At 47.7% G+C, this 25,477-nt stretch overlaps 1 protein-coding gene across 3 annotated transcripts in view; it reads right to left on the reverse strand.

Moving 5' to 3' along the window:
• The window catches only part of CPT1A (carnitine palmitoyltransferase 1A), a 63,787-nt gene that overhangs the window by 11,038 nt on the left and 27,272 nt on the right, over window positions 1–25,477 (reverse strand). For 2 of the 3 annotated variants that reach the window (XM_033861336.2, XM_033861337.2), the window contains exons 6-14: window positions 24,990–25,127; window positions 23,994–24,071; window positions 22,542–22,649; window positions 21,453–21,540; window positions 20,481–20,676; window positions 17,859–18,047; window positions 16,863–16,968; window positions 11,634–11,750; window positions 9,223–9,387 (exon numbers count right to left, since the gene is read on the reverse strand). In XM_033861336.2, coding sequence (XP_033717227.1) covers window positions 9,223–9,387; window positions 11,634–11,750; window positions 16,863–16,968; window positions 17,859–18,047; window positions 20,481–20,676; window positions 21,453–21,540; window positions 22,542–22,649; window positions 23,994–24,071; window positions 24,990–25,127 — 1,185 coding nt within the window. The remainder of the gene's footprint in view (window positions 1–9,222; window positions 9,388–11,633; window positions 11,751–16,862; window positions 16,969–17,858; window positions 18,048–20,480; window positions 20,677–21,452; window positions 21,541–22,541; window positions 22,650–23,993; window positions 24,072–24,989; window positions 25,128–25,477) is intronic. The other variant, XM_033861338.2, reaches the window with a different exon arrangement.

Raw genomic sequence — 25,477 nt, forward strand, 5'->3', positions numbered from 1 at the left:
TTTCACAGAACTATTCTGGCACCAAAACTATACCATATTAATCACTATAAGCTTCATATAAACGTTAGCCCTCCAGATGAACTTGAAGGTAAAGCCGTCAGCTCCTTTCCTACAATCACCTCCAGACCTCTTACTATGTTCACACTGCACGCGTGAACCAGGAACATCCATCTCCACGGTGACAAGTCTTTCTATCCAAAATCACAGCCTTCTCTCCCTTTCTGAGAGTCCATCCCTTCTCGACAGCTCTGGGCCTTCCTTCCCAAAGGTCCCGTCTGCTTTATAAACAGACTCCTGGGCAGTGCACTGGTTAGGACTCCACGCTTTCACTGCCTAGGGCCCAGGTTCAATCCCTGGTCGGGGAACTCAGATCCCACAAGCTGCGTGGCACAGCACGCCTGCCTGCATGAAGGAACAAAGAAAGAAAGAAACACCTGGGGTCCCAGATTTTTGTTTCCAGTTTGCATCACATTTTCCTACGATGTTTCCTGCTTGGCTATTGTGGCTCTACGAGGAAGATGCTGATCTTTGCATAATTCTGCACCGGCCCTCCTTCCTGAACACGCTTCTTAACCGTAAAAGCTTTTCCGCCCGCTCCATCTTCTGAGCAGATGAGCGAATATTCCTCCTGCCCCATGAGCCTGTCGGCTGCACTCGCTGTACTTCACGGAAAGCTGTCTGGGAACAGCCTCCTGGGGCCTCCTCATCCTTCTTGTTTTAATGGGGTCGCCTCCACGCTTTACCTTTGAGGAATACGCTGGTGGCTGATACAGGATGGGATTTACTGTGTTAAGGAAACAGCCCTCGTACTAAGAGTTATCGAGACAGGATGCTACATTTTGAATGCCTTCCTAGCGACTGCCACAATGACTGGCTTCTTCTATGATCTAGTAATATGATTTAATCTACTGTCGGATTTACTAATACCAAACCGTCCTCCTGCCGCTGGGATCAACTATTGCTGGTGATTGTATCTTCCCTGTACTGGTAGATGCTATTCGCTCTTCTTATACTCAGATTTTTTGCATCTGCACTTGTGAGCAAAATTGACCCATGGCTTCCTTTATTCATGCAACCATCAGCTGAAAAGCTGTATCACAGCGGCTGAGGACTAGCTTGCTTGAATCCAACCTCAGCTTTGCCACAAACGAGCTATAGATTGCAGGCAGGATACCCCACCTCCTCGAGTATAAAGCGGAGATGAGAAAGTACCCTCCTCGGGGTTGCTATGAGGGTTAACCGGCTGCTGCCAGCACTCAGCCCGGCACTGGGCAGGCTCCGTGCAGGTCACTGTCACGACCAGAGTGAGGCTAGTCCTGGGAGGCCATGAGGCAGCTTCCTTCCTTCCTGAAGCCTCTGGAGCTGCCCGCTCTTCAAAGCCGCGAAGCTGCTGCCTGCCGGTTCACACTGGTGGGTGGGCAGCTCTCCAACTACCTGTCTGTCATCCACACACACCGACCTTCTCAGACTGTCTACCTTGTCTGGGGCCCACTTTACTCATTTGTGTTCCTGCAGAAAATCCTCATTTCCTCAAGATTTTCAAACGTGTTGCTATGGAACCTGGGATCCTCTGATTAAAATCGTCTCTGTATCTGAAGGGTCACCACCTCCTCAGTTCCTAACGCTGCAGACTTACGTGCCATTTGCTTATCAATTTTTAAAAATCAAGATAATTAAATCTAAGATCCAGGACCTCAATCCCATTATATCTTCTATTCACTTCATCTGTCAGACAAAGCTCAAGTCCCCTACAATGACTGTGCTTCTCTCCAACCGCCCGGGGCGCATTCATTTCAGGGAATGTGATACTTGGGAAAAGAAAGCGTCATCATGATCACGACCATCTTTTTTTTTTGTTTTTTTGAATTTTATTTATACAGCAGGTTCTTATCAGTTATCCATTTTATACATATTAGTGTATATATGTCAATCCCAATCTCCCAATTCATCACACCACTACCACACTCGCCGCTTTCCCACCTTGGTGTCCATACGTTTGTTCTCTACATCTGTGTCTCTATTTCTGCCCTGCAAACCGGTTCATCTGTACCATTTCTCTAGGTTCCACAAATATGCATTAATATACGATATTTGTTTTTCTCCTTCTAACTTACTTCACTCTGTATGACGGTCTCTAGATCCACCCAGGCCCCTACAAATGACCCAGTTTCGTTCCTTTTTCTGGCTGAGTAATATTCCTTTGTATATATGTACCACTTCTTCTTTATCCATTCATCTGTTGATGGGCATTTAGGTTGCTTCCATGTCCTGGCTATTGTAAATAGTGCTGTAATGAACACTGGGGTGCATGTGTCTTTTTGAATTATGGTTTTCTCTGGGTATATGCCCAGTAGTGCAATTGCTGGATCATATGGTAATTCTATTTTTAGTTTTTTAAGGAACCTCCATACTGTTCTCCATAGTGGCTATATCAATTTACATTACCACTAACAGTGCAAGAGGGTTCTCTTTTCTCCACACCCTCTCCAGCATGTGCTGTTTGTAGATTTTCTGATGATGCCCATTCTAACCAGTGTGAGGTGATACCTCATTGTAGTTTTGATTTGCATTTCTCTAATAATTAGTGATGCTGAGCAGCTTTTCATGTACCTCTTGGCCATCTGTATGTCTTCTTTAGAGAAATGTCTATTTAGGTCTTCTGTCCATTTTTGGATTGGGTTGATTGTTTTTTTTAATATTGAGCTGCATGAGCTGTTTATATATTTTGGAGATTAACCCTTTGTCCGTTGATCTGTTTGCAAATATTTTCTCCCATTCTGAGGGTTGTATTTTCGTCTTGTTTGTAGTTTCCTTTGCTGTGCAAAAACTTTTAGGTTTCATTAGGTCCCATTTGTTTATTTTTGTTTTTATTTCCATTACTCTAGGAGGTGCATCAAAAAAGATCTTGCTGTGATTTATGTCAAAGAGTGTTCTTCCTATGTTTTCCTCTAAGAGTTTTATAGTGTCCAGTCTTACATTTAGGTCTCTAATCCATTTTGGATTTATTTCTGTGTATGGTGTTAGGATGTTCTAATTTCATTCTTTTACATGTAGCTGTCCAGTTCTCCCAGCACCACTTACTGAAAAGACTGTCTTCTCTCCATTGCATATCCTTGCCTCCTCTGTCATAGATTAGTTGACCATAGGTGCGTGGGTTTATCTTTGGGCTTTCTATCCTGTTCCATTGATCTATATTCCCGTTTTTGTGCCAGTACCATATCGTCTTGATTACTGTAGCTTTGTAGTATAGTCTGAAGTCAGGGAGCCTGATTCCTCCAACTCCATTTTTTTCCCTCAAGACCGCTTTGGCTATTCAGGATCTTTTGTGTCTCCATAAAAATTTTAAGATTCTTTGTTCTAGTTCTGTAAAAAATGCCATTGGTAATTTGATAGGGATTGCATTGAATCTGTAGATTGCTTTGGGTAGTATAGTCATTTTCACAATAATCGTTCTTCCAATCCAAGAACATGGTATATCTCTCCATCTGTTGGTATCATCTTTAATTTCTTTCATCAGTGTCTTATAGTTTTCTGCATACAGGTCTTTTGTCTCCCTAAGTAGTTTTCTTCCTAGGTATTTTATTCTTTTTGTTGCAGTGGTAAATGGGAGTGTTTCCTTAATTTCTCTTTCAGATTTTTCATCATTAGTGTATGGGAATGCAAGAGATTTCTGTGCATTAATTTTGTATCCTGCAACTTTACCAAATTCATTGATTAGCTCTAGTAGTTTTCTGGTGGCATCTTTAGGATTCTCTATGTATAGTATTATGTCATCTGCAAACAGTGAGTTTTACTTCTTCTTTTCCAATTTGTATTCCTTTTATTTCTTTTTCTTCTCTGATTGCCGTGGCTATGACTTCCAAAACTATGTTGAATAATAGTGGTGAGTGTGGACATCCTTGTCTTGTTCCTGATCTTAGAGGAAATGCTTTCAGTTTTTCACCATTGAGAACGATGTTTGCTGTGGGTTTGTCACATATAGCCTTTATTATGTCGAGGTAGGTTCCCTCTATGACCACTTTCTGGAGAGATTTTACTGTAAGTGGGTGTTGAATTTTGTCAAAAGCTTTTTCTGAATCTATTGAGATGATCATATAGTTTTTCTCCTTCAATTTGTTAATATGGTGTATCACATTGATTGATTTGCATATATTGAAGAATCCTTGCATCCCTGGGATAAATCCCACTTGATCGTGGTGTATGATCCTTTTAATGTGTTGGTGGATTCTGCTTGCTAGTACTTTGTTGAGGATTTGTGCATCTATATTCATCAGTGATATTGGTCTGTAATTTTCTTTTTTTGTGGTATCTTTGTCCGGTTTTGGTATCAGGGTGATGGTGCCCTCATAGAATGAGTTTGGAGTGTTCCTTCTTCTGCAATTTTTTGGAAGAGTTTGAGAAGGATGGATGTTAGCTCTTCTCTAAATGTCTGATAGAACTCACCTGTGAAGCCATCTGGTCCTGGACCTTCGTTTGTTGGAAGATTTTTTTTTTAACATTTTTATTGGAGTATACTTGCTTTACAATAGTGTGTTAGTTTCCACTTCATAACAAAGTGAATCAGTTATACATATACATATATCCCCATATCTCTTCCCTCTTGCATCTCCCTCCCTCCCACCCTCCCTAACCCACAAAGCACTGAGCTGATCTCCCTGTGCTATGCGGCTGCTTCCCACTAGCTATCTATTTTACATTTGGTAGTGTATGTATGTCCTTGCCACTCTCTCACTTTGTCCCAGCTTACCCTTCCCCCTCCCCATATCCTCAAGTCCATTCTCTAGTAGGTCTGTCTTTATTCCTGTCTTGCCCCTAGCTTCTTCATGACTTTTTTTTTCTTAGATTCTATATATATGTGTTAGCACACGGTATTTGTTTTACTCTTTCTGACTTATTTCACTCTGTATGACAGACTCTAGGTCCATCCACCTCACTACAAATAACACAATTTCGTTTCTTTTTATGGCTGAGTAATATTCCATTGTATATATGTGCCACATCTTCTTTATCCATTCATCTGTCGATGGACACTTAGGTTGCTTCCATGTCCTGGCTATTGTAAACAGAGATGCAATAAATATTGTGGTACATGACTTTTTGAATTATGGTTTGTTGGAAGACTTTTAATCACAGTTTCAACTTCATTACTTGTGATTGGTCCGTTCATATTTTCTATTTCTTCCTGGTTCAGTATTAGAAGGTTATACTTTTCTAAGAATTTGTCCATTTCTTCCAGGTTGTCCATTTTATTGGCATAGAGTTGCTTGTAGTAGTGTCTTATGATGCTTTGTATTTCTGTGGTGTCTGTTGTAACTTCTCCTTTTTCATTTCTAATTTTAATGATTTGAGTCCTCTCCCTCTTTTTCTTGATGAGTCTGGCTAATGGCTTATCAATTTTGTTTATCTTCTCAAAGAACCAGCTTTTAGGTTTACTGATCTTTGCTATTGTTTTCTTTGTTTCTATTTCATTTATTTCTGCTCTGATCTTTATGATTTCTTTCCTTCTACTAACTTTGGGTTTTGTTTGTTCTTCTTTCTCTAGGTCTTTTAGGTGTAAGGTTAGATTGTTTATTTGAGGTGTTTGTTGTTTCCTGAGGTAGGATTGTATTGCTATAAACTTTCCTCTTAGAACTGCTTTTACTGCATCCCATAGGCTTTGGATCATCGTGTTTTCATTGTCATTTGTCTCGAGGTATTTTTTTATTTCCTCTTGATTTCTTCAGTGATCTCTTAGTTATTTAGTACAGCAGTGTTTAGCCTTGATGTGTTTTGTGTTTTTTTACCTTTTTTCCCTGTAATTGATTTCTAATCTCATAGTGTTGTGGTCAGAAAAGATGCTTGATATGATTTCAATTTTCTTAAATTTACTGAGGTTTGATTTGTGACACAAGCTGTGATCTATCCTGGGGAATGTTCTGTGCGCACTTGAGAAGAAAGTGTAATCTGATGTTTTTGGATGGAACGTCCTATAAATATCAATTAAATCTATCTGGTCTATTGTGTCATTTGAAGCTTGTGTTTCGGGGCTTCCCTGGTGGCGCAGTGGTTGAGAGTCCGCCTGCTGATGTAGGGGGGACACGGGTTCGTGCCCTGGTCCAGGAAGATCCCACATGCCACGGAGTGGCTAGGCCCGTGAGCCATGGCCGCTGAGCCTGCGCATCCGGGGCCTGTGCTCCGCAACAGGAGAGGCCAGAACAGTGAGAGGCCCGCGTACAGAAAAAAAAAATAAAATTAAATTAAAAAGCTTCTGCTTCCTTATTAATTTTCTGTTTGGATGATCTGTTCATTGGTGTAAGTGAGGTGTTAAAGTCCCCCACTATTAATATGTTACTGTCGATTTCCTCTTTTAGAGCTGTTAACAGTTGCCTTATGTATTCAGGTGCTCCTATGTTGGGTGCATATATATTTACAATTGTTATATCTTCTTGGATTGATCCCTTGATCATTATGTAGTGTCCTTCCTTCTCTTGTAACATTTTTTATTTTAAAGTCTGTTTTGTCTGATATGAGTATTGCTACTCCAGCTTTCTTTTGATTTCCATTTTCATGGAATATCTTTTTCCATCCCCTCACTCTCAGTCCGTATGTGTCCCTAGGTCTGAAGTGGATCTTCTTGTAGACAGCACATATATGGGTCTTGTTTTTGTATCCATTCAGTGAGCCTGTGTCTTTTGGTTGGAACATTTAATCCATTCATGTTTAAGGTAATTATCAATATGTATGTTCCTATTACCATTTTCTTAATTGTTCTGGGTTTGTTTTTGTAGGTTCTTTTCTTCTCTTGTGTTTCCCACTTAGAGAAGTTCCTTTAGCGTTTGTTGTAGAGCTGGTTTGGCGGTGCTGAATTCTCTTAGCTTTTGCTTGTCTGTAAAGCTTTTGATTTCTTCATCGAATATGAATAAGAGCCTTGCTGGGTAGAGTAATCTTGGTTGTAGGTTCTTCCCTTTCATCACTTTCAATATGTCTTGCCACTCCCTTCTGACTTGTAGAGTTTCTGTTGAGAAATCAGCTGTTAACTTATGGGAGTTCCCTTGTATGTTATTTGTCGTTTTTCCCTTGCTGCTTTCAATAATTTTTCTTTGTCTTTATTTTTTGCCAGTTTGATTACTGTGTGTCTCGGCGTGTTTCTCCTTGGGTTTATCCTGCCTGGGACTCTCTGCGCTTCCTGGACTTGGGTGGCTATTTCCTTTCTCATGTTAGGGGAGTTTTCGACTATAATCTCTTCCAATATTTTCTTGGGTCCTTTCTCTCTCTCTTTTCCTTCTGGGACCCCTATGATGTGAATGTTGTTGCGTTTAATGTTGTCCCAGAGGTGTCTTAGGCTGTCTTCATGTCTTTTCATTTTTTTTCTTTATTCTGTTCCACAGCAGTGAATTCCACCATTCTGTCTTCCAGGTCACTTATCCGTTCTTCTGCCTCAGTTTCTGCTATTGATTCCTTCTAGTGTATTTTTCATTTCAGTTATTGTATTGTTTGTCTCTGTTTGTTTGTTCTTTAATTCTTCTAGGTCTTTGTTAAACATTTCTTGCATCTTCTCGATCTTTGCCTCCATTCTTTTTCCGAGGTCCTGGATCATCTTCGCTATCATTATTCTGAATTCTTTTTCTGGAAGGTTGCCTATCTCCACTTCATTTAGTTGTTTTTCTGGGGTGTTATCTTGTTCCTTCATCTGGTACATAGTCCTCTGCCTTTTCATCTTGTCTATCTTTCTGTGAATGTGGTTTTTGTTCCACAGGCTGCAGGACTATAGTTCTTCTTGCTTCTGCTGTCTGCCTTCTGGTGGATTAGGCTATCTAAGAGGCTTGTGCAAGTTTCCCTGATGGGAGGGACTCGATCATGACCATCTTTATTAAGAACTGTATTACAGTTAATTTTAGGTACAACTGTGGCCCATCAGTTGTCGTTTACCTGATACTAACATTGCCTCTTGTGCTCTTCTGCATCTGTTTATCTTCCTGACCTGAGTTATAGAGGAATCGAACCTACAGGCCACCCCCTGGATCCATCCGACTCCAGTGTCACCTTGGCAGGTCACCTCATCTCTCTGAACCTCTGTTTTCTCACCTGTAAAATGGGCGAACAATAGCTCCTCCCTAGTGAGGGGACTGTGAGAGCGCTGAGACCAGTGCCTGGCACAAAGCAAAACTCACAAGGGCAGAACCGGTATCCAGGGATGCTGCACTGCATCTGGGCACAGCACTCAAGCTTTAAAACGAAAGTTCTCTGTTAAAAACAGGGCACATCTTGGGACTTCCCTGGCGGTCCAGTGGTTAGGACTTTGCCTTGCAATGCAGGGTGTACAGGTTCGTTCCCTGGTCAGGGAGCTAAGATCCCACATGCCTCGTGGCCAAAAAACCAATACATAAAACAAAAGCAGTATATTGTAACAAGTTCAATAAGGACTTTAAAAATGTTCCCCATCAAAAAAAAATTCTTAAAGAAAAAACAAAATGGGTTCGATCCCTGGTCAGGGAACTAAGATCCTGCCTGCTGCTTGGCATGGCCAAAGAAAAAACAAAAATGAAAACAAAAAACATTAAAAACAAACAAACAACAACAACAGAAAACCAGGGCATATCTTGAGCCAATGCCACTAGGATTTCTGCCAGCCCTGGAAACTAGGGGTGCCCTCTCAGGGTGGAACGCTCCCTCCAACAGAAAAAAATCCCACTAAGGTCCTCCTGGGGCCTGGGCTGTGTCTCTGATGGGACCGTCACGTGCAAGCCAGAATGTGCCCAGAGGCCCAGAGAGGCAGTGGAAACACCACGAGCTTCTGATCCTACAGGGACCCCATCTATCCCAGAGCACCTCCCAGGGCCTGGCATATCCACTTTTATGAAAGAGGGTGTCAAAGGTCAGAGACACCCAGTCATTTGCCCTAAGTAGTTCTGCTTTACCAAACCCTAGGACTGGGAGCCTAAAGGTTTATTTCCCACTTTGTGGAGCAATGAGAGCTCACTTGGCTACCATCCCCCACACTCTCCCTCTACTCCTGCGCAATACAGGAAACCGCCACTGCTCCAGGCGCTTCTGCTGGACGCTTGTCCCATCTGTCTGTGGGAGGAGCCCCCACACCATGACAGGCACGACCTGCTCCCATGATGGGTCCTCCCTATCCGCTGGGCAAACGGCCTTGGACCTGCACTTAGGGACCCCAGAAGCCCTCAGGATGAAAACCCCAGCAGCCCTCAGGATGAAAACCCCAGCTTGGGGTCTCCTCACCTTGTAATGAGCCAGCTGGAGGGACAGCTGCACGAAGGCGTCCGGGCTGGTTCTGCATTTCTTGATCAGCCCTTTACCGAAAGCACTGAACAGAAAAGAACAGAAATCCACGTCGCTGGCCAGGAGGTTCGCGCTGCTCAGGGAAGTCTCTATGACTTCCTGACACTTGGGAAAAAAGGAGAAAAGCTTTCACTTAATGGGAGGGAAAATACTGACACATACTCTGAAGAAAAGAGCAAGCTGGCTTTCAGCACAGCTGACAGACTTGCCGCTTGGAAATACACACATCACATTTTCTTCTCGGTTTTCCCCAACCTTTCTAACTTAAGAGCTGCAATTGAGTTAGCAACATGGCAACCCCCTCTGCCCTTGAAGAGCAGTGGGGTGGCCCAAGCAGGAGGAACTCCTGGTTCCCAGTGGGACCCCAAAGGACATTTCAAAGTGTCACAGGTTCTGTTTCGTGAGATCCACTCTTGTTATATGCTGGCCATTGAGGAACTAGTTTTAAAAAGGAAATGGACTGGGACTTCCCTGGTGGTCCAGTGGTTAAGACTCCGCACTTTCACTGCAGGCGGCATGGGTTCGAGCCATGCTGGGAACTAAGATCCTGCATGCCTCAACAAAGATCCCATGTGCCGCAACTAAGACCCAGCGCAGCCAAATAAATAAATATAAAAAAAAAAGATCCTGCACGCCATGCGGTGTGGCCAAAAAATTAGAAAAATAAAGTAAAAAGGAAAGGGACTGTGGTCGAGTCGTACAATGGGAATGAGCCCTCAACCGTGAAGTCACATGGAGGAATCTTAAATGACTACCACTAAGTGAAAGAAGCCGATCTGAAAGGGGTACACACTGTACGATTCCAGTTATGAAATTCGGGGAAAGGCAAAATGATGGAGACTGTGAAAAGACCACTGGTTGCTGGGAGTGAGGCAGGAGAGAGGGATGAATAGACAGAGGAAAGGTTTTTTAGGGCAGTGACACTGCTCTGTATGATACTATGATGTCAGTACATCTTTGTCCACACCACAGATGCACAACACCAAGAGTGAACCCTGGGGAGTTTCCTGGTGGCCTAGTGGCTAGGATTCTGGGCTCTCACTGCCAGGGCCTGGGTTCAATCCCTGGTCAAGGAACTGAGATCCTGCAAGCCACACGGCACGGACAGAGGGAAAAAAAATAGTGAGCCTTGACGTGAACTACGGACTCTAGTGATACTGACTTGTCAGTGCAGCTTCTTCGACTGTTACAGACGCACCAAGTGGCAGGGGACTTTGGTCGCAGGGGAGGTTGTGATGTTTGAGGGCAGCGAGAGCGTGGGGACTCTCTGAACCTTCCACTCAACTTTGCTGTGAACCTGAAACTGCTTTAAATAATAAAGTCCATCAAAAAAAATTTTTTTTAATAAACGGTAAGTGACTTGGTTAGCTAAAAGGACCCTCAACCACACACTTCAGCAGAGGTTACATCTCTCTGAGGAACACACATCAGCCCCAGGGAGGCAGACTGGACAAAAAAGTGCAGATGGGCAAGACTGCAGGACTAGATGCAATATTTTCCACATCAAAATGACTTCTTGGGGGCTTCCCTGGTGGTGCAGTGGTTGAGAGTCCGCCTGCCAATGCAGGGGACACGGGTTCGTGCCCCGGTCCGGGAAGATCCCACATGGCATGGAGCGGCTGGGCCCGTGAGCCATGGCCGCTGAGCCTGCGCGTCCGGAGCCTGTGCTCCGCAACGGGAGAGGCCACAACAGTGAGAGGCCCGCGTACCACAAAAAAAAAAAAAAAAAAAAAAATGACTTCTTGGGGCTTCCCTGGCAGTCTGGTGGTTAAGACTCCGTGCTCCCACTGCAGGGGGTGTGGGTTCAATCCCTGGTTGGGGAATCAAGATCCCGCATGCTGCACGGCACGGCCAAAAAAAGAAAAAAAAAGAAAAACACTTCACAGGCCCCAGGAATTCCTGCTTGGCTTGGGTAAGCTAGGATTTGGTATTTCCAACCCTTAAATTCCTTCCGGAAATGGCTTCCACTGAGCGAACTGCATTGGAGAACACTTAGAGGAACAAAAATGACAAATTAGTGATTTAGAGTATTCCAACTCCAAAGCAAGTGATTTTGGTTTTCACTTTTTCATTGTGATGTCTAGCTAAGTTTGAGCTGGAATTTTCACTGACAATCTTAGCCAAATGCTTTAAATGAAAGAAGAAATATTTACTGGGGCTTCCCAGGCAACTGGAGCTGTAGCAACTCCGAGGTCCCAGTAAGAAACCCCCAGGCAGACAGATTTCCATCTCGGGGGTCTTCAACTGACCTCGTGAACACTTAGGAAGGACAGCTGGAAAAGTCGACTGTTACAGTTTAAACTCGTTTCCCACCCAAGATAATTAACAAGTGCCTGATCACTGGGACTTACTTCCTGCGGGATGTCCCACTGTAGCCGGGTGGGGTATGGGATGTTTGAGTTGGTGTCCCCTTTACAGTGTCCATCCTCTGCATAACCCAGCTGGAAGCTGTCCGTGGCCAGTACGTACTGTCGAAAATAAAAAGATACATCTGTGAAGTCAGAGCTCATCACAGCTAATAGCGTTACACAAAAGTTATCTGACCTCCCAAAGTAGACAAACCCGCGTTCTTTCTAGAGATAACATCAAGACTTAACCATAGGGCTTCCCTGGTGGCGCAGTGGTTAAGAATCCGCCTGCCAATGCAGGGGACACGGGTTCGAGCCCTGGTCCGGGAAGATCCCACACACCGTGGAGCAACTAAGCCCATGCACCACTACTGAGCCTGCGCTCTAGAGCCCACACACCACAACTACTGAGCCCATGTGCCACAACCACTGAAGCCTGCACTCCTAGAGACTGTGCTCCGCAACAAGAGAACCCACCACAATGAGAAGCCTGCGCACCGCAATGAAGAGTAGCCCCCACTCTCGCCACAACTAGAGAAAAGCTTGCGCGCAGCAATGAAGACCCAATGCCAGCCAAAAATTTAAAAAATACATAAATAAATAAATTTATTTAAAAAAAAAAGACTTAACCATAACTACTTGCTTACAGTCTGCTGTGCATCTGACATCCTCTGCACAGCCACCTAATGAGATATTCTTACCTCCATTTCAGGGGCAAGAAAAATGGACCTGGAGAGGTTCAACAGCGTTTGGACAGGTAAAGAGCACAGCCAGGATGTGAGCAGAGCGTCTGACGCACAGAAAGCAGCTCAGAGCCTGCTTCGAGGTCCCAGGCTGTGCACTCGTGCCCTCCGGGTGCTACCCCACTGGATATTTACACTAGCCTGTAAAGTACTAACTATCATTCCTGCTTGTATAAATGAGAAAGCAGCCTCAGAGGGGTGAAGAGTCTGTCCCAGTTCACACTCCTCAGGGAGCCAGGATGTGGGCCCAGGTGTGGATGTTACCTGTTCACTGGCAGGTAAACCTAAGTCAGCTTATTCAACGGTATCTACAGAGCACCTACTATGGGTCAGCAATGCTTCTGAGCACCCGTGATAGGACAGTGAACAAAACAGACAAAAATGTCTGCCCTTCTACAAAAGGTTAAAGGTGGCCATGACCTAGCAATTTGGCTCCTAGGTATGTACTCAAAAGAAATGAAAATAGGGAATTCCCTGGCAGTCCAGTGGTTAGGACTCTGCGCTCTCACTGCTGAGGGCCTGGGTTCAATCCCTGGCCAGGGAACTAAGATCCCACAAGCCACGCAGTGCGGCAAAAAAAAAAAAAAAAAAAGAAAGAAAAGAAAAAGAAAACATATGTTCACATAAAACTTGTATGCTAATGTTCACAGAAGCATTATTTATAGTAGTCAAAAAGGGCTTCCCTGGTGGCACAGTGGCTGAGAGCCCGCCTGCCGATGCAGGGGACACGGGTTCGTGCCCCAGTCCGGGAAGATCCCACATGCCGCGGAGCGGCTGGGCCCGTGAGCCATGGCCGCTGAGCCTGCGCGTCCGGAGCCTGTGCTCCGCAGCGGGAGAGGCCACAACAGTGAGAGGCCTGTGTACCGCAAAAAAAAAAAAAAAGTGAAACGAATCCAGATGTCCACTGAGTGATGAATTAACAACATGTGGTCTAATCATACGAAGGAACACTATTCAGCCATAAAAAGGAATGAAATACCGTTAACAGTACAATGTAGATGAACCTTGAAAACATTAGCCAGACACACAAGGCTGCGTACTGTGTGTTTCCGTTTCTATGAAATGGCCAGAACAGTCAAACTGACAGAGACAGAAAGGAGCTTAGTGGTTACCCAGGGCTGCGGCAAGAGGCTGAGGGTGGGGAGTTTCCTCAGGGGGGTGATAAAAACGTCCTGGAATTAGTGGCAATGGATAGACAACCACCTCGTAATGTACAAAAGCCACTGAACTGTTTGCTTTAAGAGGGTGAATTTCATGGTATGGGAATTACATCCAATAAAACAGAAACAAAAGTATTTTAAAAAAGGAATCTCTGCACTGGGGGAGCTTACATTCCAGTGGGGGAAGCAAAACAAACAAACAAAAAACAACTCAAGGGACTTCCCTGGTGGTCCAGTGGGTGCTCCCAATGCAGGGGGCCCCGGTTTGATCCCTGGTGGGGGAACTACATCCCGCATGCATGCCGCAACTAAGAAGTCCATATGCTGCAAGGAAGTTCCCACGTACTGCAACTAAGACCTGGCGCAGCCAAAATAAATAATAAAATTTACAATATTTTTTAAAAATTTAAAAAAACAACCCAAGGTCAGATGGTGATACTGTCAAATGGTGAGGGGGGCAGGGGGGTTCCAGGATGAGGGAGCGTGGAGCGGGGCCACATGCATTTGCGGCCGGCATCCTGCAGAGCTGGGCAGGTGAGGGAGCCCAGCCTATCTGTGTCTGCACTGTGTCAGAGCCCCTAAAGAGTCCAACACAATTACACATCAGGAACACACCGACAGCCAACAGGATTCAGCCTGGACCAGATTTGTTTTTAGCTGGCATGGGTGGCGTCCTTGTAATGGCCCCTTAACTGGCTCTGGCGTGGGCCTCCACGACAAGACAGTGGGTCAGTTCCCATCCGTGCGGGGAGCAACTGGGCTCCTGTCTGACCCCTGGAGTCACAGGCCATTCTGTCTACTGGGCAGTTAACAGTTAAACACTGCCACTTCCAACTGGTCACCCTGGTCTGCGACTAAATCCCTTTACCTTATCTTATCCAGAGTACTGAAAAAATAAGCCTGGCCTTGTCAGCATCCAGTAGATTTCTCTGTTTGGTAAATGTACCCTACGTAGTCCAGACTGCCTAGGATTCAGAGTCTTTTCCCGTTTACCAAGAAACAGCTCTTATGCACTTATTACTGGGAGAGTCCTTGGAACAGGGTGTAACAGACCTAGATCATTATCCTGTGCCAACAGACTTAAACGGTCTTGTTGTGGTGTCCAGTGGTGCCGAAGGGGGGCTGATCTTTGCTTGATTTGCAGCTGAAAGGGTCTCTAAGCCTTTGTCGGCAGAAGCAAAGACCAGGGTGGTGATGAGCCTTCCGGATACCCGGTTGTTCTTATCATGGATAAATGTCTTAGGACCACGCTGCTGTTGTCTTAGACTGGAGCATTTTTTTCCCCTTTTTAAAGGTTTTCCCACATAGAAAACCTCCCCTGGCTGAAGGAACGGCAGGTTAGGTTTTGCTGAGACCCTAACCACAGGGAAGACAGTCAAGTAAAGTGGGAAAGACCCAGCAGGAGCTCCCCTGTGGATGTCATCACAAGTGCACTACACGATCTGATTTCAGGGACAAGACCCGGGCTCTACGGCCTGGGCGGGACAGTGAGGCGATCGGCCTGCGGTCACGGTCACGGGCGTGTGTCTCCCACATGGGCAGTGACAGTGAGTCACTGTGTTCCACTCCATTTATTAGGGCGGCGGCAACATAAAGATTGCAGAAATACTGTGTTCACTGTGACTCTCAAAGGGGCTTATCTGTTCAACAAAGTCACCTCAAGTCTGGTCAAAGGGGATGATACACAATTTGAGTCGAGTCCACTGTTTTTTGTTGTTGTTGTATTTATTTATTTATTTTTAAAGACACCCAATTTATTTTAATGTTTATTTATTTAGGCTGCGTGGGTCTTAGTTGTGGCATGCGGGATCTTTAGTTGCGGCATGCGGTATCTAGCTCCCCGACCAGGGATCGAATCTGGGCCCCCTGCATTGGGAGCATGGAGTCTTAGCCACTGGACCACCAGGGAAGTCCCTTGTTTTTTTTTTTTAATTGAAGTATAGTTGATTTCCAATATTATGTCAGTTTCAGGTGTACAGCAAAATGATTCCCTCTTATGTATATATTTTCAGATTATAGGTTATTTCAAGATACTGAATGTAGTTCTCTGTGTTATACAGTAAATCCTTGTTGGTTGTTTATATATTGGATTGGCCAAAAAGTTTGTTCGGGTTCCCTGACCAGGAACTGAACCCGGGCCCTCAGCAGTGAGAGCACAGAGTCCTAACCACTGGACCGCCAGGGAATTCTCTGTTTCTGTTTTGTATATAGATTCATGTGTATTATTTTTTAGATTCCACATATAAATGATATCATATAGTACTTGTCTTTCTCTGTCAAGTCCACTGTTGACAGGCCTAGAATTTAGCAATTTCCTTACAAAAGAACCTGACAGGCGAATTCAGAAAACAAAACCTTCACTCAGCTTTTCATGCCAAACATGACACAGGTCAAACAGCTCAGACACAAATGAATTTTAAAACAGTTTAAAAGTGGCAGGGCCAATATGCACTGTATTTTATTTTATTTTATTTTATTTATTTTCTTTTTGCGGTACGCAGGCCTCTCACTGTTGTGGCCTCTCCTGCTGTGGCCTCTCCTGCTGCAGAGCACAGGCTTCGGACGCGCAGGCTCAGCGGCCATGGCTCACGGGCCCAGCCGCCCCGCGGCATGCGGGATCCTCCCAGACCGGGGCACGAACCCGTGTCCCCCTGCATCGGCAGGCGGACTCCCAACCACCGCGCCACCAGGGAAGCCCCGCACTGTATTTTAAAATGTTAGGTGGGGGACTTCCCTCGTGGTCCAGTGGTTAAGACTCCACGCTTCCACTGCAGGGGGCACGGGTTCGATCCCTGGTCAGGGAACTAAGATCCCACATGCCGCACGGCACAGCCAAAAGAATAAAAATAAAATATTAGGTGGAGGGACAGGATGACAAGGATTTGGTGGGTTTTCTTAGAACTTGGTAATTCTAAGAATTAAGTGAAGTGGTAAAAGGCACGCTGCATTTTTATAAACCAAGATTTTTAATACCCTTGCCTTTATTTGGCCTAACGCTCGGCAGATAGGAAAATCTAGAAAACACAGCAAAGAAGGGGTGGTTTATTTCAAAATAACTGAGCTTCAGTTCCACCCTGATGTCACTGCGTTGGAGCTGAGGCCATCTCACTATTTTAGCTCCATCACGACATGACATTAAATGTTTCCATTTAAGGAACCTCAGCCGTAGGGAATGAAGACAGGAATGACTTCCGTTACTGTTTTAACTTTACATTCGGTGCCGACACCCGCTGAAAACACTTATTATGACCAGACAGATACTATGAAGTTAAAAATTCAGAAATTCCAACAGCAATTTCCACACTCAGGTTAAACCTGCAGACACTCACCTCCCAAAGGTGACCGATGATGGGGGCGTCGGCCCAGGAGTGCTCCGCGTTTATGCCCATTTTGCCATTTTTGAAGATGACAAATGTGATCGATTTATCAAACCACCTACACGAAACAAAAATGTTTATGTGACTTACATGTTTACAAAGACAAAAATAAACCCAAACGATGTATTTGTTTTCCTCTGGATGGGCTCGCTGACTTGGCACCCGCAGGGGTGAACGGGTCTCTGCAGGTAACAATAAAAGCAGGTAAGACGCTGAGATACGCATTCAGGTACCGGACAGCAGGAGAACAGGGCGTTATCACTGTAACAAAAACGGATGCACAAGGCAACTGCGGAGAAGTAGGAGGCTGCAAAGTCGTCCCTCGGTATCTGCCGGGGGGTTGGTCATAGGACCTGCTGCCGATACCAAAAACCTGAGGATGCTCCAGCCCCACACAGTTGGCCCTTCGTATCCGCAGGCTCCACAACCGAGGCTCTTAAACAACGGTCCACGGTCTGTAGTTAGCTGAACCTGCGGATACGGAAGACCAACTGTGCCTGCCGCACCCCTCCCCCACCCCAGCCAATCCTCACCCCCAACCTGATGGGCAGGCAGGACCTCACTTTACAGACAAGGCAAAGGAGCCTCCAGGAGGTGGAAGAGCCTCACCACAATCACACGCTCGGTGAGCAAAGTCAGAGCCGACATCCAGGTCAGACCCCGGGTACCACCTTCCCCCACCTGGTTCCAGGTGACCCACAGCCACTCCTCACGAGCAACTCCAAGTGGAGGTGTCGTGCACAGAGAGGGGAAGGACCTCAAAGCTGCTGCTTAAGCTGTGTGTGTGTAACAGTTTTGGTGGAAAGAAGAGAGTTACCAGTCATATTTTCACGCTAGCCTTATTCCTTAAGAGCGTAGATACATGCTTGCGGCTGGGTGTCAGCCACGTGTAACATTTCTTCCAAGTCCACAGGCAAACCACTGTGTTTCAGAAGGTAAGCATGATACCTGTCGAAACACCTGCCGTGCAGCAGAGACTTGGCGTAACTATCCATCGACGTAACCGGGTCTTCCTCCCTATACCCTTGTTCTGTTTCGTCCAATGTCACGAAGAACGCGGCTTTTTCCACTGCATCCAGAGACTGCTTGTTCTTCCCATGTCCAAAATAGGCCTGGCGACACCTGGCCCAGGGGACTCTGTAGCGAGGATTAAATACAATTAAACCTGCAGCAGGGACTTCCCTGGTGGCGCAGTGGTTAAGAATCCACCTGCCAGCACAGGGGACACGGGTTTGAGCCCTGGTCCGGGAAGATCCCACATGCCGCGGAGCAACTAAGCCCGTGCGCCACAACTACTGAGCCTGCGCTCTAGGGCCCATGTGCCACAACTACTGAGCCCATGAGCCGCAACTACTGAAGCCCACGTGCCACAACTACAGAAGCCCGCGCGCCTAGAGCCCGCGCACCGCAACGAAGAGCAGCCCCCGCTCGCCGCAACTAGAGAAAGTCCTTGCGCAGCAACGAAGACCCATCGCAGCCAAAAATGAAAAGAAGTAAATGAAAAAGAAACATATAAAAAAACCTGCAGCAGTTTGGTGACATCTCTTTAGGTGGGATGTTTGAAACGACAACGGTTTTCAGTTTCCCGTGTTGTAAGGGTTTAAGGAAAACTACACGTTTGCGACTTCCTGCATCTGCAGGCCCCCACCTGCCTGCCGGCTGGGCTGCTTTGCTTGCGGGCAGGGGCCTCGCCTTCTCCTTGTACCTGCTCCAGGGCGGTCGCAGGCATGGAACCTCGTCCATAAATGCCAAGTGAAGGACAAGAATCCAGACGGGCCCCAAGCTCCGCCGTCCAGGGCAGCAGACCCACAGGCAGGCAGGGCCCCCCTCACATCCTTCCCAGCCCCGCGCCCAGCCCCCCTCCACGGAACCACCCCACGGAAGCCACAGTGAGGGCCAAGAGCACTTTCCTGGTGCTGGGACGAGCTCACGGGCCCCGACACCACTGTCCCATTTTTCAGATGAAAAAACTGAGGCACAGAGGTGAAGTCACAGCTCCTTCGTGGCAGGTTGGGCTCCTACCCAGGCCAGCCTGCCCCAGGTGCACGCGTCCATGCTACAAACACCGCACGACACCCCTGTGATAAGGGGCGCCCCGGGAGCGGAATTCAGGGATCCTTTTCCGTCCCGCCCTACGTGGGGTACACAGAGCTAACGGGACGCCCGCTTCTTGAGAGCCACCCCAGCCGTGGCTTCCCCGAATGGCTCCTGGGCCCCCCCACTCAGGCCCCCGCCCACCCTTCCACGTCAGGGCCACTTGGCCTCTGTCTCCCACCCTCTTCTCCCCGTGCACCGAGTGCTCAGCTGAGGCCGCCCATGGGGCCAAAACAGCCATAAACACAACGGGTCCCATCACGGGCTCAGCCTCAACCGCTCTCCTCAGTGCCTGGCGACAGCGTCAGCGCTCAGGCAGATGAAATGGGCGATGCCCCCATGGGGGGGGGCATCAGGGTGGAGCTCACTGAGCCTGCATCCCGCCCCGCCCCACCTCTGCCCAACTGGGTGCCCCAATGACACTCAATCAGCACTGGGGACCCAGGGCTCATTCCCCAGGACACACGGCTCCTCTGTTCCAGCTGAGTCTCTGCCCCCCAGAGATGGCCAACCACTCCAGCTTCTCGGACTGAGCCTCCCTTCCTACTCACACTGCCTGTTTCTGGTCCTCAAGCAGCAAGGATCTTGCTTCCAGGAGCCCCTGGACCAGAACGATCGCCCAAGTCTGCTCAGGTCGCGCCAGCCTAACACGGCCCCTTTAACAGCAGCCCATCACAGAATCAAGCCCAAGTACAGCCGGGCACATGGGACCCATCCCACCCGGAGTTCCGGCGCCCCGGCCCACTCCACGGCTCCCAGCATCTGCTCCCCGGACGCCTCTGCGGCCTGTCGGTCCCCACGGCTCACTGCCGGCCTCTGTGTGCCCTCACCCGGGCATCTTCCTCTTCTCCACAGGTCGGTCACTCACCGCCGTATTCCCGGTGCTGCCCTAATGGTGGCCACACTGCTGACCTCAGGGGTCCTCAGCCAGGGACCACACTGCCCCCAGCGGCCCTGGCAAAGCCTGAAGACAGATCTGCTTGCCACGCTGGGGGTCGCTACTGGCATCCGGTGGGAGAGGCCAAGGATGCTGCTTAGCGCCCTACGGTGCACAGGACAGGGCTCCCCTCCGCCACCTAAAACAGACTTATCCAGCCCCAAAGGTATCAGAGCCGAGGCTGCACAAGCCAGGTCCTCGAGCTTCAGACGAGGCAGGAAGTTAACCCTAACACAGAGGCCCTGGCTAAACACGTCTGTTTCTAGATTAAATATGCCGCAGCCCGGGGAAGACGCCTACCTCCTTCCTCGTGTCACGTGCCCTGGGACCCGTGCACATGCACGCCTGCCTGTCCCACAGAGATGCCCAAGGGGACCTGAGGGTGGGGGCAGAGCCCGCTCCCAGGGGACAGAGCCAAGCCAAGCACCGCAGTAGTGGACACACCTCCCCGCCAGATGGGACCCTGGGTGAGGACAGCACTCGGGGCACCCGCCCCCGATGGCCCCCAGACACAACGGCATCACAGAGGGGCTGCACACCTGTCTCCCGCCGTGAGGGCCGCCAGCTTCGCCTCGCCAGCCTGGGGCTCCGACGGGTCATCCAGGATCCTCTGCATCTGCTGCTCGATCTCGCGGGGCTTCAACAGCCGGCCGTCGTGGTAGAGCCAGACCTTGAAGTAGCGGCCTTTGTGGAACACGACGATGTGCCTGCTGTCCCTGAGGTGCTGGAGGGTGTCTGGGGAGGGGGTGGGGGAGACAGAATCCAGAGGCACCCGCTTAGGGGAGGGGAGGAAACCGCCCGTGACAGCACCAATTCTTCTGCCCACATCGCTCCGCCCAGCTCACGCGTCCACTTCCCGAAGGTCCGCAGAGGACTTGGGAGAGCGCCCGATCGAGAGCTCTGGGATCAGACAGGCCTGAGTGCTAAGCTCTGCTCGGCCGCTCGCCGGACGTGTCCCCTGGAGCGAAGGACGCAACCCTCGCTAAGCCTGAGCCCTGGCGGGCCTGGGATGGACCCGGGGGGCGCCACTGTCTCTCCCTTACATTCTTGAGGGTGTCCCGGCTGGGACAGATGTGGCCCCCCTATGCTGGGCAGTGGGAAAGGAGGCGGGTCAGGTGTCCCAGGTCAGGCTGCCGGAAGTGAGCTGCTGAACCACAAATCTGGTTTCCCTGAGCACGATCCAGGGCGCTTTCCACCATAAGCCCTGCGTGGGGGCCAGAGCAAAACGCCCCTGAAAGATCCAGATGAAGAAACAGGAATATTCCTAACCCAACCTAGAAAAAACTCCACTGTAAGACAGCCTTCAACCAAAGAGAAACTGAGGTCTGAAAATCGGTCAACTGTCCAGGCCTCAGAAAGACAAAGGAAATTCAACAGAAGGAAGGTTGACGAGCCTGAAATCTCTGAAATCTTAGAAGGTCAGCGCTCATCAGTGTGGTCTCCTCCAGCAACTCCTGAGCATAAGGATGGAACGTTCTGATTCCCAAAGGAACCCCGAGCAGGTCACGCACCTGTTTCCTCTCCTGGGATCCGAGAAGTATTAAACATTCGCTCCCACTGGGCGGAGCAGAGCGGAACTGTAGATCCCAAAAGAAAAATCTGTAATAGAAGCAGGTTTCAAACAAAAATCCGAGGAGCAGACCCAGTCCACACATTTAAAGGCTGGATTTCTTTTCTGTGCACAGAGCGTGGCTGGACTTCATCTTTTCCAAACACTATAAAGAATGGGGGCTCCCTGGGACACCGTGCTGCCCTGGAGTCTGCAGAACCAGGCCAACGTACAACATCCTGCTTCTTATTCCCAAATAACACACCCTAACGGGTCATTTATAAACTGACACTTAAACCAAAGGGGTATTTAAGAAAAAAAAAATGCCGGCGGGGGGGAGGGATAAATTGGGAGATTGGGATTGACATATACACACTACGATATATAAATAGATAACTAATAAGGACCTGCCATATAGCACAGGGAACTCTACTCAACACTGTAATGGCCCACATGGGAAAAGAAGCTAAAAAAGAGTGGATATACGTATATGCATAACTGATTCAATTTGCTGTACACCTGAAACTAACACAACGACTATACTCTACTAAAAATTTTAAAAAAGGAGAAAGAAGGAAAAAATGCCTTCTCGTGAGTAGCTAGACAGCTATATCATTTCCTTCACAAGCAAGTGAGGGTTTCTTCGTAGGACAGACTGCAGAACTAAAATACATCAAACATATATCCATTTAGGATACAGAGGAGAATTAAATCTCAAAGTAATTATGCTGAGTGAAAGAGGCTAGACCAAAAAAAAAAAAAAAAAATGCATGTTGTCAAATTCCATTCACCAGTTTTAGAAGATGCAAAGCTAACCTAGAGTGACAGAAAGCAGGTCAGGGCGACGGTGGGGGGCGGTGGAAAGGGACGCCAGCGAACTCTTGGGGGCGGTTCACTAACTCAACTACGGCGATGGTTTCACGAGTACAGAGATACACATCAGTGCATCAGAACTTAGCAAAGCGGACGCTTCAAACGTGTGCAGTACGTCAGTTACACCTTGATAAAGCTGCTCGAAAAGAATTGTTTAGAAAGCAGTTTGTTTCCATACCGGTTTGATTTCCTCCCGGTCCAGTTTGCGTCTGTAAAGCAGGATGGCATGGATACCGTTGCCTGCTCTCGCTGCCTGAATGTGCGTCGGCGTGATGTACAGCAAATCCTAATACAAGAAAACACACGACAGCAGGGAGAATGTGCATAGGAAAAGACAAGTGAACTTCAACACACAGTTAAAATATTTCTATGCATGTGTTAATGACATCTGCTCTGCTGGAAAAGAAATCGTTTTCATTTTCTACACTTTTTCAGTTTTATTGTGTTCACGTTTCAAGCCCCCAGATAATTCTTGGGCTAGGAAAGGTAACAGTATATTTTAAAAGTGAATTGTAAATAAATATAACTCAAGCCTAAAAAAAAAAAAAGATAACAGCGCTTCACCCCAATTATCCTCACAGAATGCATCAAAAGGAAAGCAGAAAAAAGGAGCAATGAGATAATTAGGAAGTTTTCCGAATGAGAAGGAACCAAAGGTTAAAACAACCTTTTATATAGAGCAGTGCTTGCAACTTTCTAAATCTGGGGACACATTTCTAAGTGTCTACATTTTTCAAGTCCAAGGGATGCTTGTCTCAACTATATTTTGAGAGAACCTATGTGCAGGGCTGCCCCTGATTACGTGGGAAGTAGACACCAAAGTCTTCAGGAACGAAAGGGCACCAGGTGGACAGCTCACTCTCAAACAGTGGTCTTCTGGGCCACACCAACAATTTTTCTCTAAGTTTGCGATTGTTTCCAATGGAAAAAAAAATTTTTTTAAACAGTAGAAATTTTAAAGGAGAAAAACAGAAAAAGCAAACAGACAGAAGAAGGTGGAAAAACTCAAAGGAAGCAAAGAGCAGAAAGAAAGGGAAAGACAGATTCACCAGTTATTTAAGGCCACTTATTAGACCCCAATGAGGTGCTTCTAACAAAATAACAGGGTGTGCTCTGCAGACCACCTATGTCTCAAAAGGCAAGAAAGACCGAGGAGATGTGAAAACGACACTCAGCGCAGCACCCCTGGCGTCCCAGGGCCCAGAAGAACAAAGCTCAGCGTGTGGACAAACTCTCAGCCGCCCCACAGACCCTGAGCTTTTCGGGGTGGGCAGGGATGTGATCGTTCACCGCCACGCAGGCTCCATCAGGAAAACAGAGGGAAGGAAAAGAGGGAGAGGTTCGCTGCCACGAGGAAAGTCAGTCGCCACGAGAGGACCTGTGCGATCCGAATTTCTCTGCAGCAGATTGGTGGGTGCCTTGAGCTACCTGGCAATTCCAAAAGGACATCCACGGGGCTCTCCAGTGTGCAAAGCAGGTCCTGGGCTCCCTGCTAGGGGCGTGAGGCCTCGGACGGGGACGGCAGGGCCAGAGGAGCACGGGGAAACCCACAGCGTCCCCAGGCAGCCCACAGGGCCGGGAAGAGGCCACCCTGGTGCATCGTCTCCATCAGACACCGCTCGGGACTCACCATCGCGTAGTAATTGCTGTTCACCATCAGTGGCCCTCGTCCTCGGAGGTAGATGTACTCCTCCCACCAGTCACTCACCTGTCAGGTGCACACAGGAGAGACCAACCGACAGGCTTAACCAGGCTGCCCAGGGCGGAGGCGGGGTGTGGGGGGCTCGGGGAGGGTGCATTTCGTGCTTTGTCATGTATGTTTGACATCATTTCTCCCTCTCTTGGGGGCCAAGACAGCCCTAACTAGATGGAATGCAGAACAGTGGGAAGGAACTGGAAAGCGGTTTTATTTGAGTCAAGACATAGCTAGAAGGTAGATCATCTTCATTTTATACAGGGTTTAAAAAAAAAAAAAAAAGACCAAACGGAAAAGAAGGGATAAATGTCGGACTGCTAACATTTCTTGACCATCAACAACACCCCAAACCGCCCCACAGACTGCTTCTCGCCTTCTGCCGCCAAGGCTCCCCAAGGCAGCCACTGACTCAGCCGTGCTCAGTTCCCTTTCAGAGCCACACAGGGTCCATGTGTGCTGTCCTCCCGATGTCCCCTAGAAGGCCAGCAACCTCGTCCCAACCACATCCACAACCTCCAGGACCCAAGGATCACGATTCCCTCACTTTGTAAAGTACATACACATACAGAACAGTGCGCATCTAAGAACCTCAGCGTACGTGTGAAAATGTTTACAAACTCAACACGCCCATGTAACCAGCGCAGGATCAAACTTGAAGGCGACCTGCCCCACCCACCGTGGCCTCTGGCGGGTTTTCTCCAGCCACCGCCCACTTGCAGCCCCACCCACCGGGTGTGTCTGGGTCACACCTTCTCCTCCAAGCTAGCCATTCCTCAAAACCTCATCCCCCCCTCCCCCACCCCGGCCTCATTTCATCAGCCAACGTCTCCTCCCGCCCGCCATGCGCAGGGAAGCTAGCTGGCTCATGGAACAGATTATATGCTCCTACAGAAAATTCCACCAAGAAAAATAGCGTGTATGTATACTCACATAATTGGTAGCCCACCAGGACTTTAGCTTCAAATACCACTGCAATCTCGGCCCGAGATTGACAGCAAAATCTTGTGCCAGAGCTGTCATCCGTGTAAAGTCTCCTTCCTTCATAAGAGGCTTCACAGATTCCAGGTACTGGGGTTGATGGAAAAAACATAAGCCTAGTTAAAACAGATGGTTTCCTTCCTCGTGCCTTAGACAAAGGCAGGTCTTCACACAAGGTAGCTAACTCCAATACTAAAGGATGTTTTAGGTCAGTGATAACTCAACAAGTAAACTTTTTTGTCCTTTACTGGCATACAAGCTCCCAGATCTTGAATCACCACAAAAATCATCAAAGTGGATGCTAGACTGACAAGATCGAGGTTTGATCGACAAGGAACTTTCAATGTGTATTTTTTTCTCCGTCATCTGGTCCTTAATAAGAGCTCTACTCTCACCTAAGCACCTTCACAGGTGCCAATGAGATGGGTGGGGAGGCCCTG

Source organism: Tursiops truncatus, chromosome 8 (assembly GCF_011762595.2).
Source record: "Tursiops truncatus isolate mTurTru1 chromosome 8, mTurTru1.mat.Y, whole genome shotgun sequence".
NCBI lineage: Eukaryota > Metazoa > Chordata > Mammalia > Artiodactyla > Delphinidae > Tursiops > Tursiops truncatus.